Source organism: Leopardus geoffroyi, chromosome A1, assembly GCF_018350155.1.
Source record: "Leopardus geoffroyi isolate Oge1 chromosome A1, O.geoffroyi_Oge1_pat1.0, whole genome shotgun sequence".
Taxonomy (NCBI): Eukaryota; Metazoa; Chordata; class Mammalia; order Carnivora; family Felidae; genus Leopardus; species Leopardus geoffroyi.
In genome coordinates this window covers 128,649,853-128,668,175 of record NC_059326.1, presented here as the reverse complement: position 1 = coordinate 128,668,175, position 18,323 = coordinate 128,649,853, and the positions used below count along the sequence as shown (strand labels likewise).

At 35.3% G+C, this 18,323-nt stretch overlaps 1 protein-coding gene across 2 annotated transcripts in view; it reads left to right on the top strand.

Annotated features, from left to right (window-relative positions):
* The window catches only part of ERCC8 (ERCC excision repair 8, CSA ubiquitin ligase complex subunit), a 63,915-nt gene that overhangs the window by 27,349 nt on the left and 18,243 nt on the right, over nucleotides 1-18,323 (top strand). For both annotated transcript variants that reach the window (XM_045494095.1, XM_045494106.1), the window contains 5 exons: nucleotides 3,892-3,973; nucleotides 5,020-5,088; nucleotides 6,264-6,330; nucleotides 8,730-8,830; nucleotides 10,365-10,489. In XM_045494095.1, coding sequence (XP_045350051.1) covers nucleotides 3,892-3,973; nucleotides 5,020-5,088; nucleotides 6,264-6,330; nucleotides 8,730-8,830; nucleotides 10,365-10,489 — 444 coding nt within the window. The remainder of the gene's footprint in view (nucleotides 1-3,891; nucleotides 3,974-5,019; nucleotides 5,089-6,263; nucleotides 6,331-8,729; nucleotides 8,831-10,364; nucleotides 10,490-18,323) is intronic.

Below are 18,323 nucleotides of genomic sequence, written 5' to 3'. Positions count from 1 at the left end.
AAGGCCCCTCAGTCCCTCATGATACATATACTGCCGATCTTTCTGGCTTTATCTCTGGCCACTGTTCTTTGGCACTCTAGTCATACTTAGCATCTTTTGGTTTTTCAAATGTCATGTTTACTGTTACCCGAAAGAGTTTCTTCATGCTGTTCCCTCCACTAGAAGTCTCATCCTCCTTCTTTGGACTTGGCCAATTTCTATTCATCAACTTTCATCTCAGTGAAAAGCCAGAGCATCACTGGCTCTGGAAAGACTTCTGTGAATTCTCTATAGGTTATGTGGCCCTGCTAAAACACTGTACACTTTCATTGTTATAGTCCCTTTTGGACTTTACTGTTATTTCTTGTTTAATCATTTGTTTTTCTTGATAAACTGAAGCTCCTTGCAATAGGGCAGGGACAGTGTTTATTTTGCATGCCAGTTGAATCCCTAGTTCAAACATGTAACAGTTGAGTAAATACTGTTGAATATATTCAAGAATCTTATTCATTAAAAACATTTAATGTTTATTTATTTATTTTTGAGAGAGAGAGAGAGAGAGAGAGAATACAAGCAGGAGAGGGGTAGGGAGCAAGGCAGACACAGAATGTGAAGCAGGGTCCAGGCTCTGAGCTGTTAGTGCAGAGCCCAATGCAGGGCTCGAACTCATGAACAATGAGTTTGTGTTCAAAATATCCAAAAAGTGGAAATAAATGAAATGTTCATGAACTGATTAGCGGATAGCCATAAACTAGAATATTATTCAGCCATAAAAAGAAAGTGAAGTACTGATACATGCTGCAGTGTGGATGAACCTTAAAAACATCATGGTAAATGAAATGGAAAGAGAAAAAAAGGAAACATTATGCTAAAGGAAATGAAAAAAGGAAGACAAAAGAAAACATTACATTAAATGAAAAACTGCAAAAGACCACGTATTGTATAATTCCATCTCTATGAAATGTCAAGAAATGGGCTAATCTATAGAGATGGAAAGTGGATTAGTGGTTTTCTAGAGCAGAGGGTAGGGAGAAATGGGGAGTGCCTGCTACTGGGAATTGGGTTTCTTTTTGGGGTGATAAAAATACTCTAAAATTGATTTTGGTGATGATTGCACAACTCTGTGAATATACTAAAGACTGCTCAAGTACATACTTTGAATGAATTGTGTGGTATGTCAATTATAGCTCAATAAAGCTGTTATTTAAAAAAAGAATGATCCTCAAGTTCACTAACTTGGGCAGTTGGGTAGATTATATTGTCATTTACTAAGATAAAGAAAGGTTTAGGTGGGTGTTGAGTTAAATTTTAGATTTGTTAAATTTGAAGGATTCACAGGAAATCCAAATGAAAATAATCCTAAATAGATTCCTGCTATTTAGGAAGGTAGTCTGCACTGAAAATACCATATAAGTGGCAGTTGAAGAGAAGAATACATAGAACAAAACCATGAGGAAGACAAGATTAATAAGACAGGAAAAGGAACCAAAAAAAGCCTGCAAAAGACAATGAAGAGGAGTGGCCAGAGAGTGTAAGAGGAAAATCAGGACTATGTTGTATCATGGAAGCCTGCAGAAGAGATTGTTTTAAGGAAAATTCAGTGTCCAGCTGTGTTTCGTAATACCGACAGGTTAGGTAAGGTGAAGACTATGCTTGATGACAGCAGGTATCAGTGATACTGGAAGAGTAGTGTGAATTGGAGTAGTATAGATAAAAATAAGATTGTGCTGAGTTGAGAAATATGTGGGAGATAGGAAGTCAAAGATGGCCAAAATTTGGATTTGAAGAAGAAAGATTAGTTAGGAGGAATATAGAATGAAAGGTTTTTGTTTTACTCTTAAGATGAAAGAATCATGGGGGTGCCTGGGTGGCTCGATTGGTTGAACATCGTACTTCAGCTCAGGTCGTGATCGATTAGTTTGTGAGTTCAAGCCCTGCATTGGGCTCTCTGCTGTCAGCATGAGCCTGCTTCGGTTCCTCCGTGACCCCTCTCTCTGTGCCCCTCCTCCGCTCTTTCCCTCCCTTCTCTCTCCCTCTCTGTCTCCCAAAAATAAACATTTAAACATTTTATATATATAAAAAAAGAATCATGAACATTTTTATTTATTTATTTTAAAATATTTTAATTTATTTTTGAGAGAAAGAGACAGAGTACGAGCAGGTAAAGGGCAGAGAGAGAGAGAGGGAGACACAGAATCTGAAGCAGGCTCCAGGCTCTAAGCTGTCAGCACAGAGCCCGATGTGGGGTTCAAACTCACGAACCGTGAGATCATGACCTGAGCCGAAGTTGGACACTTAACTGCCTGAGACACCCAAGCGCCCCAAATCATGAATATTTTTAAATGCTGATGAGAATGAGCCAGTAGGAAGGGAGAGTTTATAGATATCTTGGAGATAGAGGATATTATGTATAGAGCGAGATTTCTGACAGCGGTGAGGGGGATCTAAGCACAGGTGGGGATAGTAACTTTAAATATGAGAGAGGATGATTTTTCCATGATAACAGGAATGAAGAAGGAAAAAGGATAGATGGAAGCAAATGTGTTTGTAGGTTTGTTGATAAGACACTAAGAGAATTCTCATTGAATGACTTCCTGTTTTCTCTTTGTAATAAAAGGTCAGATTGCTGGTTACAGTCGATTGAGTGACCATGTTTGTGGAGAATGGAGAAGTTTGAAAGAGCTATGAATATTGCAGGGAATAGTATTATAATATGATAGGACTGGCAGTCAATACTGAAAGCCCAGTTGAGATGAATGATCTTTTATAGTGATGCCAGTTTGCCATACTAGAAGATTCTTTTCTCTTGGGTAGAGCAGAGGTCAGCTTACTAAGTAGCCCATAGGCCAGATCTGGGCTCATGGCCTCTTTTTGTAAAATAAAGCATTATTGCAACACATATTTGTTGTCTGTGGTCGCTTTGACACTACAATGACAGAAATGAGTAGTAGTTCTTAAACCCTAAAATATATACTACAGTCTGCTGATTACAGAAGTTTGCTGACCTCTGGTGTAGATTGTCCTGGATATAGGCTCAGAGAAGGCAAACATTTGGAGTCATCCAGGATTGAAGTTGAAAATATTGGCAGTTGAAGAATTGAACCTTGGAATCCAAGCTGAAGAAGGGGAAAAAAAGCAAAGTCAAGAGGAACTGATAGGAGTTCTGGGTTTTATTTCGGTGTCTTAGAAGTAGTTGGGAAAAATAAAGCTGAAAATGATGGAAGATTGTGGTCACACGTAACATACATGAAATGTATGATTTCAAAGGAAGAACAAATCTAGGTGATGAGTGTGTCTGGGGTGTGGGACTGAGAGGCAGAATACTGGCTAGATGACCTGTGTATATATTATGAAGTTTCCCTGAATAGAGTGGAGAAGAATCCCTCATGGAGTGGAGAAGAAGATGGTGAGCCATTGGCTGTGTCTTCGTAATGTCTGGAATTTATTAGCAAAAAACTATTTTTCTCACTAAAGGGACAAGAGTGTTATAAATAACAAAGGATTTAAAATTAATAGGTTTTGGGGCGCCTGGGTGGCTCAGTCGGTTAAGCGTCTGACTTCGGCTCAGGTCATGATCTCACAGTTCGTGAGTTCAAGCCCCGCGTCGGGCTCCGTGCTGACAGCTCAGAGCCTGGAGCCTGCTTCACATTCTGTGTCTCCCTCTCTCTCTCTGCCCCTTCCCTGCTCATGCTGTGTCTCTCTCTGTCTCAAAAATAAATAAACATTAAAAAGAATAATAATTAAATTAAATTAATAGGTTTTTTACTTTAAAAATTCTTATGTTTTAAGTCAAATAAATTGCTAACAGTCATTTAAAAATTACTGATAATCTGGGAATAAGTAAATAGAAAGTTAACTGCTTTTGTGATTATAATTAGAACTTACACTTTTTAAATGTCTTTTGATTATCAGACTGCAGATATATTTAATTTTGAAGAAACAGTTTATAGTCATCATATGTCTCCAGTTGCCACCAAGCACTGTTTGGTAGCAGGTTTGTACCTGTCCTTTTTTGCTTTTCAACGTATTGAAACTTGCTCCCTTTTAATACCTACTTCTGATTTGACATTTTAACCCAGGTGAATATCACAGTTCTTTAAAAAAAGAAAAAAGCTTAAGTATATGCCATTTTTACATTCAGTTTTACAGTTATTGTGTAAGCTGGGCGCTGGGCTAGTGGCTAGGATTCAAAGATTAAGAAAGCACATTTCTATTCCCTATGGAGTTACTTTTCACCCACCAAAGCTTCAAAGATTGTACATGAACAAATTTTGGCAACTTTTTAAATTCAACACAGTGCAAAAATGGAAATTATTCCTTTACTCTAAGACTGTTATTAAAATTAAACTTCAATTTTTATGAAAGCACATGCAACAAGAATTCTCATGTGTGAGAAAGAAAAAATGTTTTTCTGGTATCAGATACCAGGTCCCTGTGATTCTGTTATTTGTGTGGCATTGCATGAACATCTTCACCTCAAGATGCCAGTTAGCTGTTTCATCTGTGAAGAACAGTTGGACACTAACTTGTCTTTGAGGTCCACTCAGTCTGTGTCCAGAGTTTCTGATTGGAAGCATATCATTACTATGGAAAAACTAAGGTATTAAAAAAATAACTTGATATAATACAATAGCCTAGGATTATATATACATACACATTGCAGCAATACAAATTTCCTGGTTTTGATACTGTAGTATAGTTTTACCTCGTATAACAACCATTGGAACAACAAGGGTGATAGGTACACAGGGTCTTTCTGTACTATCTTTGCAACTTCCCTTGAATCTATAATTACTTCAAAATTAAATGTTAAAAAATAACACAATAATAGGGTTCTCCTTGTACTAAGGTATAACTGCAATTAAATTTTCTAATTATAAGCATTAAAAATGATTTGAAGTATATCTTTAGCATACTTTTTTAAGATTTCTACATGGATGCAGTGAAAATGTCATGATTCATAATGGTAGTTTCTTATTTCCTTTTGGTGATGATTTATAATAAAATTATCTTAAACCATTTTTGTTTTTGTTTTTACAGTCGGTACTAGAGGGCCCAAAGTACAACTTTGTGACTTAAAGTCTGGATCCTGTTCCCACATTTTACAGGGTATTTTTTTTTTAATTTGAAACAACAACTACTTTGAGTAAACCATTCAATAAAAAGAAACATTACTAACAATGTATTCTTTGTGGTTGACATGACTGATGTATTTTGTGCTAGTTGTTAAAAGTCAACAAGGAAATAAAGATCCTTCTGTGCATTATTCTTATAAAACTGAACTATTGAGGAGACATTTATATAAACAATGGCCATAGGGTAAGCTCAAAGGATATGGAAAGTCTGGCTGAAAACCTTGTCTTATTTCTACATTTAAAAAGTATATATATTTATGAAACTTATATTGGTACATTTGTGTTAAGAGCATTGTTTAATATTGTTCTGGCTAACTAAATATTCCTAATATTTAGGTACTTTTTTTCCCCTCATTGCAACTATTTTAGAAAAAGGCAGTATAATAATCATTTTGGTTAAGATATATTAATTTAAATATTTTTCCTACTTTTATCAGCATTAGACCATCTGATTCTAAACAATGAAAAGATGGGATGTAACTCAGATATATATATTTTTATTTATCTCTAGAAGCACATAATATATCAAGAGAACTTGGTGAGATGGATAGCATTTGTTTTACATTTATAATGAATTTCTAATAATGTAAGGTAGATGAAAATATCTAGTTTGAATAGTTCGTTTAGGCAAAAGTGAATTAAAATGCTGAAGTTATCCTATGAACTTATCACCTGTGCTTTCTAGAAAAAATTTTTACATAAATGCTTTTTACAATCATGAATTTAGAAAACTTTTTCTATTACAACTTTCTGAAAAGTTAGAAACCATTTTTATTCTCTAGAATGTTTATCTTGAGTGGTTTGTTGCAGTGTTTTTTTGTTGTAGATAAAAGTAAATGAGCTTGAGATCTATCATTTATTAATGCATTTACTTTCTAATCTAACAGCTGTATTAAAAAAGAAATACTCACTTGCTCTGACCTGTCCAATGCAAAACCCAGCCATTTATAATATACTATGTGTGAGAAATGCCCCCACAGACTTCATGTTAATATTTAAACGGATTATTATAAATGTGAAAAAGTGATGATCATATCAATTTATTTTTAATAGTCTTTACTTTCTTCAAAATCAGACATATTTAAATTATAGTGTATCTTTTGATTTTTCAAGTATTTTACAGGACTTTTCATACGATTGTATTTGCAGGTCACAGACAAGAAATATTGGCAGTTTCTTGGTCGCCACGTTGTGAATATATCTTGGCAACTGCAAGGTAACATGCAAATTATTTGGTTTCAAAGTTCAAAATTAATGATAAGAATTTTGAGAACACTATTTATATGAGATGCGTATTTATTTGTTAATTAGGTCCTTAAAATAATTGAATTTTTATGTCATATCACCATAAGAAATCTTCCTTTGCATCACTGTCTATCTTGCAGGTGCTCACCTTTTAAGTCAGAGGAAACAAGAGAATCTCTGTAGCAATGCAAATCTACTAGTATTACCTATAAAACAACTGTGTTGTGTCATTTTTTTCTACAAAAGTATAAGACTATTAATTTAAAAATAATAGCATTTCTATTCATTTCCTTTAATACAGAATTATTTTGAATCTGATTCAACATTTATTTGTTGATTCAATTTGCTAATATTTAATAACTGCCTACCCTATACCAAGCAGTTTAGTCCCTGGAGAAGCTTCTGTTAATAGTTTGCAGAATGTGATATTGAAATCTGTGCTTTCTGGGGGCACCCAGGTGGCTCAGTTGGTTAAGCATCTGACTTTGAATCAGGTCATGAACTCATGGTTTGTGAGTTCAAGCCCCAGCTTGGAACCTGGATCCTGCTTCAGATTCTGTGTCTCCATTTCTCTCTGCCCCTCCCCTGCTCACCCTCTGTGTGTGTGTGTGTCTCAAAAATAAATAAATGTTAAAAGAAAATTAAAAAAAAAAAAAAGAAATCTGTGCTTTCTGAAGTAGAACAAGTGTAGGATGTAGCTGTAAGAAGGCTGGCTAACGAGGTATGAAGGTGGGGGGCTAGGTGCTGGTTGTGGGTCCATACTAAGGTGGATTTCTGTTGTTTATGCCTAGTTTGGTTTTCCTCAACTCATAGAGAAGCTAAGAAAGAGACTTTCAATTCTCAGAGTACACCAGGAATTTGAATCAGTATGAGAATGGACCTAGTAATCGGCGTTAGGAACCAGATATGTCCAAATCTTACCTGTTTCAGAAAATGCTTAAATCCTCAGACTCATCCCATTGCAGACCTTCTCCAGCTGGAAAGAAAGAAAACCATTTTGAAAATGGGAAATGCTAGCTTTTTGCTTGCTATTCTAATCAGCTAGGTTTGATGGTGATCTGTGAAAAGAATTAAGATTATAGGAAGATTTAAGCCTTGTATCTATGTAAAAAAAAAAGATTTGTAAGTTAGAAATAGGCTTTAAAAATGCATTGAGGGTTTTTTTTTTTTAAGTGTATTTATCTATTTTGAGAGACAGAGAGAAAGAGAATCCCAAGCAGGCTCCGTGCTATTAGCTCAGAGCCCAATGTGGGGTTCGATCCATGAACCATGAGATCATGAGCTGAACTGAAATCAAGAGTTGGATACCTAACCGATTGAGCCACTCAAGTACCCCTATAAAATTCATTGTATTGCTTTTTCTAATTAAAGGGGCTTGGATAAACCCAATGGGTTAGAATATTGTTGAGGTCTCTTTTGAGAACATGATAGCATCAGTTAAACTAATTTATATTTTCTTTAGGTGTAGTTTAGAAGCCGAAATTGATGGGGCACCTGGGTGACTCAGTTGGTTGAGAGTTCGATTCTTGATGTCGGCTCAGGTCATGATCTCTCAGTTTGTGAGTTCGGGTCCTGTATTGGGCTCCACACTGACAGTGCAGAGCCTGCATGGGATTATCTGTCTGTCTGTCTGTCTGTCTGTCTGTCTGTCTCTCTTTCCTCCCCCCTCCCCTGCCTACGAACTCTGTCTCTCAAAATAAATAAATAAACTTAAAAAAAAATACAGATCTTTAAAAGAAGCTGAAATTGATGTGTGATTGTGGTATTTTGCCTTTCTTCTTTTCACTTACTGAGATAAATACAAGGGTCTGATATCTAAGAGACATTAAATTTAGTTCTTGAATATGTGGCAAAGATAGATTTGCGTATACGAAACCAAACATAAATATATTGTCATTATCCACCTTAATTTTTTCATAAAAAAGGAAACACCAGATTCATGCCAAATGAATTCTTAAACAAAAGTAAAATTAGTTACCTGCTTGATTGTCAGAAAACATTTGAATAACAAACAGTAGAAAAGATGTAGTAACAAACTTGCTGAGGAACCAGCTTCAAACCTGTCCAGTTTTGGAGGAGGAACATGCTCATAAAAACCAGCAGAATTCAGTCCTTGTGATGTAAAAAAGGTTACCTTTTTTTTTTTTTTTGCTATGTTTTCCACTGCCTTTGAATATTAGATACTATTAGATACTAAATACTATTGACTTTGAATATTAGATGAAAAGGCAAAATACAACAACCCAAATATACAAATATATTTGCACTGATACACTGAGACCTCTGTGTGCCATAATACTGGAAAGGTTAGGTGCAAGAGTAGTCACTGTCCTACCTATATATGTCAGTGTAACATTTATTTCTTCTTAGTGCTGACAGCAGAGTAAAATTATGGGATGTCAGGAGAGCATCAGGATGTTTATTTACTCTTGATCAGCATAATGGAAAAAAGTCACAAGCTGTTGAATCAGGTAATGAAGAATACATCAATATAGAAACATGCCAATGATAGTATGTTTATATTGAAAATTTTGAATTGAAACTAATTAATGTCTCTTGACAAATTATAAATCTTATGATTTAGAAAAAGTCAAAAGTCATTCATAGTAAATCAGTTTCTAAATGTACATAACTAAATCACGATTGTTTTTCTTCAAGATACAAAGAAGCAGGACATTTCATCTCCTAAATTTTCAAATGCAGAAACTTTTCTGAATTAGTTAATTTTGTTTTTTTCCTCCAGTGAGGTCAGCTAATACAAATTCAGTGCCCCTTAGGAAGCTATAGTAAATTGAAGGAATAGTAACATTTTGGGACTGTTGTATGAGAATAAAATGTGCAAGTTGTGTTAAATGTGTCAGCTGCTATCCAGGTGACAAAGTGCCTCAGTTGCATTTTTATGATAGAATTTAATATCTTTATGGGATAAAATTCTGATTCAGAATTAGTTCCAGACTAGAAAAATCTTAGAATGAACTATATACAATTTTATGATTGTTTTAATAATCTTTGTAATTAAATTAAGCTATTGAGAATTATGCTTTCTCAAAGTTGGTCATTTTGACAGCAATACAAATTTTGGTTGAAACTAGAAGAGGTATTCTTTCCCTATTAAAGTTTTTTGTTTTTTTAGGGGCACCTGGGTGGCTCAATCGGTTAAGCTTCCGACTTTGGCTCAGGTCATGATCTCATGGTTCATGAGTTCGAGCCCTACATCAGGCTGTGTACTGACAACTCAGAGCCTGGAGCCTGCTTTGGATTCTGTGTCTCCCTCTCTCTCTGCTCCTCCCCTGCTTGTGCTCTCTCTTTCCCTCTCTCTCAAAAATAAATAAACATTAAAAAAAAAACTTGGGGGTGCCTAGGTCACTCAGTCAGTTGAATGTCCCACTTTGGCTCAGGTCATGATTTCACCCCTCATGAGTTTGAGCCCCATGTTGGGCTCTGTGCTGACAGCTCACAGCCTGGAGCCTGCTTTGGATTCTGTGTCTCCCTCTCTCTGCCCTCCCTGTTTGCGCTCTCTCTTTCTCTCTCTCTCAAAAATAAACATTTTTTTAAAAAAAGTATTTTTAATTGTAAATACTAGTATTATTGATTTTTAATAGTCCATGAAGTGATTTTTAGATTAAAAATAGAATTAGTATAAAAGAAATTTGAAAAGTGTTTAATTTAAAATTTTAATGTCAGGCTATGCATTTAATTGAGTTTGATAGCACAGCTTACTTACTTTCTTAAGAAAAATTATATTTGGCAATATAATTATATTTGGCAATATATATTTTCCTTTTTGGTTTTCATGTTTTTCTCTATTTTTGTGGTTCTAATTTATATAGCTTATTGTATTCAAATAATCCACAGGGATGAATAATTTTAAACATAATCAACTTATATATTTTAAGCAATTCAGAGAGTTGTCCTATATTAATATGTTTAAATAACTGTATCATGAAGCATTACGTGTGTCCTGAATACAAGAACTGATTAACTGAATTGTATTTTTCATTGCAGCAAACACTGCTCATAATGGGAAAGTTAATGGCTTATGTTTTACAAGTGATGGGCTTCACCTCCTTACTGTTGGTACGGATAATCGAATGAGACTCTGGAATAGTTCCAATGGAGAAAACACACTAGTAAGAGATTTTAAGTATCTCCAACCTTTTGAATACAAATTGAAAAAATGGATCTGTGACATACACTTAATGTTCTTCTGTAGATTTAACTTTTTTCTTATCTCTGAATCACAGTTTTCTTTTTGTATTTTTCCATTACGTGAACTAATGACACAAGACAACCCACCCTACTACCCTCCCACCACATTCTCCCCATTTAGTGGAGAATTACTGCTCTACTGAGCCACTGTGCATAATGGGAGTGTGCCATAACTCTCAGGTATGTTGGAGAAGAAAAGATTGAGAACAATTGATATAAATTAAACTTATAAGATTAAATAGTCTAATTTTATACTATATATGACTTGTAAACACAGCCTAAAATGAATGTTATAGTACCAGAACATATAGTACTTTAATATTAGAATAAATGTTTTTTTTTTTTTTTAATTTTTTTTTTCAACGTTTATTTATTTTTGGGACAGAGAGAGACAGAGCATGAACGGGGGAGGGGCAGAGAGAGAGGGAGACACAGAATCGGAAACAGGCTCCAGGCTCTGAGCCATCAGCCCAGAGCCTGACGCGGGGCTCGAACCCACGGACCGCGAGATCGTGACCTGGCTGAAGTCGGACGCTTAACCGACTGCGCCACCCAGGCGCCCCATAAATGTATTTTAAATGTCCTAGATTCTTACTTGGTATTTAATTTCTAATAGTTTTTTTAAAATTTATATTATGGGTCTTACCAGGTATACCTGTGGTTCATTAACTTTCAGAATAAGCTAATAAGTTTGTAATTTGGTGGTAATAGTAGTAGGTAATATTTATTAAGAGCTTATATGTCAGATACTGTGCTAATAAATATTAACATTTAATATATGTGCTGAAGCATATAGGGTCTTATTTAATCATCACATCAATATTATGAAAGTAGTTACTGTTAAAATTCCCATTTTACACATGAGAAAATGAGACATAAATGGATACATAACTAGTGTGAGTTAAAACAGCTAAAAAATAACAGAACTTGACTCTAGGTTCCACTCCTATTGCAACAATGAATTACCAAACCCTTTAAAGCATTTATCTAATGCTTTAAGGTAGGTATTGATATTAATCATATTGCTTTCTTTTCTTTTTTTGTTTTTAATTTCATTTATTAATTTAAGTAATCTTTACACCCAACATGGGGCTCAAACTCAAGACCCCAAGATCAAGAATCACATGCTCTTCCAACTGAGCCAGCCAGGTGCCCCATTCCATATTTCTTTATTTAATCATCCTTTCTAACTAATTCTCTTTCAGAGAATTACTAAATTATAATTTAGTACCACTTTTATTACTAAATTATAATTTAACTATAAGATCAAAATTGTTTACACTACATTGCTAATTTCTCATGTGCTTTATGAAGTACTTCTGCTTCTGCATCATATCTCAGACTAGAAACTCAGGCTTTGCAAAGTTTAATTTAAAATCTTCCATTCATTATACTGGTACCATGTTTCTAATCAGGTCACACCTTTCTTTTCTCAGTTTATTCATTTGTTTAATAAATATTAAGTACTTCTTTTCCAGGCAGTATTACACAGCAGCAGACAAAACATAGGAGAGTCCTATCCTCAAGGAATTTTAATTCTAGGGAGAGGAAGAAAGACATCTAACCATCACTCAATAAATAGGTGGATGGATAAAATATATTTTAGCTGTAGCAAGTGCTATGAAGAAAAGCAAAGCAAGGCAAGTAGCATAGAAAGTATTGGGAGGTTGGAGTTGCAGTTTTACATAGGGCAGTCAGATGATGACATTTGGCCTGAAGGAAATGAAGGAATGCGCCATCAGATATCTGGAAAGGAGAGCATTCCAGGCTGCGGAAGGAAGAAAATACAAAGACTGTGAGGCAGAAGCGTGCTTGGGATACCCAGGGAACATCTAAGAGGCTCTTGTATTGAAATAGAGGAAGCAAGGAGGAGAACAATAGGAGATGAGGAACAGAAGAAACAGGCACCAGATGATATAGGCTTAGAGGCCTTTGTAAGGGCTTAGGCTTTTTCTCTGGGTGAAATAGAAAGCCACTAAAAGCCTTTGAGTGAAGAAGTGATAGGGTCACTTTGGAAAGGTAGGTTGGCATGTGCATCAAAGGTGAATGTGATAAGTATAAATGGTATTGAGTATATATATAAAAATTGTTAATATGATTTTATTCCATTTTCTCTCCTTGAAGATGATACTCAGACCTTATAGGTTTTTGCTAGCAAGTCCATTTCATGAATAGTGTGTTTAGAATGTAATACATTTTAAAATTGACTTGATGTAAGTAAAAGATGACTAGAGTAGTCCAGAAACTCACCTTCAGAGGACAACTGGGGACATTGATCCCAGGAAAAGCAATTCTCAGAGGAAACGTGCTGTTTTCAAATATTTAAAGCATGGTCCGACAGAATTGGAAACCAGTTTTAGTCCTGCTATTTAGTAATTTGGGACATTAGTCAGTTTGTTTAAGGTGACATTATGAAGGACTATGGTAAGAGTTTCAGTGTCTCCATCTTGTAAAGAGGGGTTATTATGTACCTAAACAATAATTTTAGGGATAATAAAAGAATGTCAAAAGTAGTACTGTACCTGTTAAATAGTAGGTATACCATAAATAACTGTTTTTATTGTATCATATTGCCTTATTAGGACCCTTGTTAGTTTTAAAATGATATATATGGATTGTGTCCATTGGCAACAATAGAATTTGTACCATTGACATACTTTGATAGTACTCTTAATGGTATAACCTCTTCACCCATTGTATGCTTTTATGAATTCAATAATTCATCACTTACATACAACACCCAGTGCTCATCATAACAAGTCTCCTCCTTAGTACCCATCACCCATCTAGTCTATCTCTCACTCACCTTCCTCCATCAACCTTCATTTTTTTCTCAATTGTTAACAGTCTCTTATGGTTTGTTTCTCTCTCCTCTTCCTCCCACCTCTCCTCATATCTATTTTGTTTCTTAAATTCCACATATGAGTGAAATCATGTGGTATTTGTCTTTCTCTGAGTGACTTATTTTGCTTAGCATAGGACATTCTTGCTCCATCTATGTCATTGCAAATGGCAAGATTTCATTCTTTTTGATGACTGAGTAATATTCCATTGTCTGTATATATGTGTGTGTGTGTGTGTGTGTGTGTGTGTGTGTGTGTGTACCACATCTTTATCCATTTATCAGTCAATGGAAAGTCAATTTGAGCTTTCTCCATAGTTTGGCTATTGTTAATAATGGTGCTGTAAACATTGGAGTTTGTGTGCCCCTTTGAATCTGTATTTTTTATCTTTTAGGTAAATCTTTATGTTTTTTCTTTTGCTTCCGTTTTGCTCTTAAGAGGGATTCATCTTTTACATCTCCATTATCCTTTTGCTCTTTAGTAGATACTTCTAAATCTTAAAAATAATTATCAAGAAAAAAGACATAAGTTAAATAAGAAAAGCTTATTTAATCTACTCCTAACCTTAAGGTTGTAAATACATTTGTTTTCTTCAGAAAATTCTGACGCTTATTTTTTATTATTTTTATTTTTTTTAAGTTTATTTATTTATTTTGAGAGAGAAAGAGCCGGGAAGAGGCACAGAGAGAGGGAGAGAGAGAGAATCCTAAGCAGGCTCCATAATGTGAGCATGGAGCCTGACTCAGGGCACAAATTCAAGAACTATGAGACCTGAGCCAGAATCATGAGTTGGAAGCTTAACTGACTAAGCCACCTTGGTGCCCCTGAAGCTTATTTTTTAATGTGGTCTTTGAGTAATTTTCTTTACTTTTGATTTGGGGATTAGATAGTCTGCTTCTTCAGAGATACTTTTCATCCTCTTCCCCATTGTGACTAAAGGCTCTGGACCTACCTCAATAGCTTTTGCTACTTTTGTTTTGTAATGTATATAAAAACCACATTGTCACATTTTCCACTCTTTCAATCCAGCTGTGAGTAACATTTTTGGGAAATAATTCTTGTGATAAATTATAAGCAGTATTAAATGTATAAGGATTCTGAGAAAGTGAAGAAATTTTTACTTAAAATATTTTTTAAAAAATTAAATTTTAAAAAGACAGGGGCACCTGGGTGGCTCAATTGGTTAAGGTATGCTGACAGCTCAGAACCTGGAGCCTGCTTCAGATTCTGTGCCTCCCTCTCCCTTTGCCCCTCCCCACTCATGCTCTCTGTCTCTCAAAACCAAATAAACAATGGAAAAAAAATTTTTAATTTTAAAAAGATATATAAGTGCATGCTTCTAGTAGATATATTATTACTTATATCTTCTGTACAATACTATCGTGAACCTAGGTTTAATTAAAGATTAATTTCTTATTTTTAATAAAAATGAGATTAAAAATCGAAATTCTCGGGGCGCCTGGGTGGCGCAGTCGGTTAAGCGTCCGACTTCAGCCAGGTCACGATCTCGCGGTCCGTGAGTTCGAGCCCCGCGTCAGGCTCTGGGCTGGTGGCTCAGAGCCTGGAGCCTGTTTCCGATTCTGTGTCTCCCTCTCTCTCTGCCCCTCCCCCGTTCATGCTCTGTCTCTCTCTGTCCCAAAAATAAATAAATGTTGAAAAAAAAAACAATCGAAATTCTCATGTTTTCTTCTAATACCTTAATGGATTATTTTATAGGCTTCTTGAGGTGTGTGAACCGTACTCTGGAAACCATTGCCTTAGAGAACGTAACAAGTACTTATAGGGAAAATTTACAGAGAGACAGCTTTTGGCACAGCAAAAGAACAAAAAATTTATAGTAGCTATTCTGGTGTTGAATGTTTTAGATACTGGTATTATCATTCACTATTACCAATGTCTAAAACTGGGAATCTATCCTTTATTCTTCCCTGCTCTTTATCCCACCCATTAAATCAATTAGACATCCCCTTAGTTCTTCCTTCTTCATTTTTTTTCATATCTGTCTTCCCTTCCTGCCTCACTCTGGGCCCTCATGATTACTCCATTTAATTACTCTAACATTCTAACTTGTCCCAAATTTATCTCCCAGTGGAAGTCTTTCATTGTTTCCTCAGTGCTTACAGGTTATTAAAACCGAATGCTTTTGCCTGTTGCACACAAAGCCTTTATAAGTTGTATCTGCTAACTCACCAGCTTTATATCTTGCCACTTTCCCATTTTTTTTCTCTGTCCATACTGAACTACTTAGAGGTCTTAAAAAATACCTTGCTCTCTTGCTTTTCCATTCTGCTGTACAAACTCCAGACCTTGCTTTGGAATACTGTTCTCCTTCCTGTCCTGTTTCTCAGATTTCAGGGTTCATCTCAGGCACAACTTCTCCTTAATTCCTCTAGTTTAGCTTAGATGCCTTCAAGTACCCAGTGCTCACTTATATTAGAATGCATTGTGATCATCACTTAATGGAATGAAGGAAAAATAATTTACAACATTGTGGCATAGTGGTTTTTGATTAGTGTAGTCTAGATTCACTTTCTGATTCTGTCATTTGCTGGCCCAAAGACCAATGAGATGCTGACTATCTCATAGTATTGTTTTGAGTATTAAATGAAATAACACATGTAAAACATTTAGCACTTTGTCTGATATTTACAGCAAATGTTGATGTTCAGTAAATGTTACCTATCATTATTATGATTATGCTGATCATTGTTTAATAATAAAATGAGCTGCCTTGTGATGGAGTCTGTATCACTACAGGTATTCATTTAGTGACCAGATGTATGTTTCCTGGAACAATAAAAGGGATTCATACGATAGGGAATTGGATTTGCCATCATCCTGTCCAAAGTCCCATATCATCCTCCCCTATCAAAATCTTTTCAAAGTCTGTATGTATCACCTTTAACACATCATAGCCAAAAGTAGCCTCTTCCTCTACAGTACTTTCATAATAATAGACATCATGCTATTTATCAAACGTTGCTTTTTATAGTAAGCATACATAGTCATAAAATGGGAACTTTAGACAGTCACCTAGTATAATGTATGACACATAGTAAGCAATAGTAAATGATAGATTCCTTCTTTCCTTAACTTGTTATTAGAACTTTATTCCACAGGTATTGAAAATTTTGTAATTCCAAATTATCATCAAAATATGTATCAAAATAGTGATAATTTTTAGTCCACAAGTGATTTGACCGTAGCAGTGATTTATGAAGATTGATGGGATAGTAAGTTGCAGAATGGTTTGGAATGGGGACACCTAAGAAGAAAGATGTGTCAGAGAGCTGGTTCAATCTTCGTACCTCATTCATCACTTCCCAGTTCATATTTGAGAAGGAATATAGTTAGGTAGGTCATCTGATGAATGTGAATAAGGTCATCACAGTCAAGCAGTTCAGAATTTTTCTAGCAGGAACAGAGAGTTTGTAGTTGAGAAGATGTGTGTTTTTTTTCCCCACACTCCTTCTATACATGCAACTATTTGTAGAATGACACTATGTTCTATGAACCATTGCACCTATATGATCAAAGACACAAATGAGAGAATGTTGTACTTTTAAATATATATAGGAATTAATAAATCTAGGGACTTAACTGGATACCTTTATGTTCTAGGTGTTCTCATATGTGTTATTTCATTTGGTTTTTCACAGTAACTCTGGTAAATGATGTTATTTCTATTTAACAGATTAGAGTAATGAAACTTGGAGGCTAAATCATTCATTAGCCTCCATTATAATCATTCATTATCATTATAATTATTCATTATCATTACTCATAATGGGCAAAAAAAAGAAAAAAAAAAGAGAGAGAGGAAGAAAGAAAAGGTGATGGGGGGGTTGGGTAATGGAGTGGGTTTCTACAACCCAAGTCTCCAGACTATAAGTTTAATATTCTAATGTTTCATTTTGCCAGTGCTGTGGTGGGATAGCTGAAGGTGTATGCTCATCTCTGTCACATGTGAACCTGAAGGGTGGGTGAGGCAAGTGTGGTATCCACACATTATCAGCACATGTCCATTTGCACCTCAGTATTTGTTAATATAGAAGTATACACACACACACACACACACACACACACACACACACACACTCCCAACTAACCTTTCTGAAAAGAGAAAAAGGTAAATTACTGTCTAAACCCTAGTATTAACTATACGAAAGGGAGACATAGGTGATCTTCATGCTCATAATTCTCAAATGATTAGCTACTCATTTTATACCTACCCTAAACTGCTAAATCTAAATTATCAGCAGGAAGTAAACCTATCAATTTCTTTTTTTTTAATGTTTATTTTTTATTTATTTTTGAGAGAGAGAGAGTGAGAGCGAGTGAGTGTTTGGGGGAGAGGCAGAGAGAGAGGGAGACAGAATCTGAAGCAGGCTCCAGGCTCCAAGCTGTCAGCACAGAGCCCGACGTGGGGCTTGAACTCACGAACCATGAGATCATGATCCAGGCCGAAGTCGGACACTTAACCGACTGAGCTACCCAGGTGCCCCCTGACTATCAATTTCTTTAGCCCAAAGCTTCTCACATTTTGATGAGCCTATAGGTCACCCAGGGATCTTGTTAACATGAGGATTCTAGTAGAGTAGGATTGGGACAGGAGCTGAAAGTTCGCGTTTCCAATTGCTGAGGAGATGCGGATGTTGTTGGGTTTGCACCTTTGGCATATAGTTGCAGAATTTTTATTGTCCTAAATCCATAATTATTTATATAGAGTTGCAGTTGTATACACACTGTGTTCTCTGCTTTTTTTACACATTAGTTTTATCCTTATTTCCGGCATAATTTTCATAATTATGGTTTTTAATTACTATATAAACTGAAGATTTGTTATAACATTATTAGGGATTTACATCTATTTTTAGTTATTTTGCCATTCTAGATAATGCTGCCTTGAATT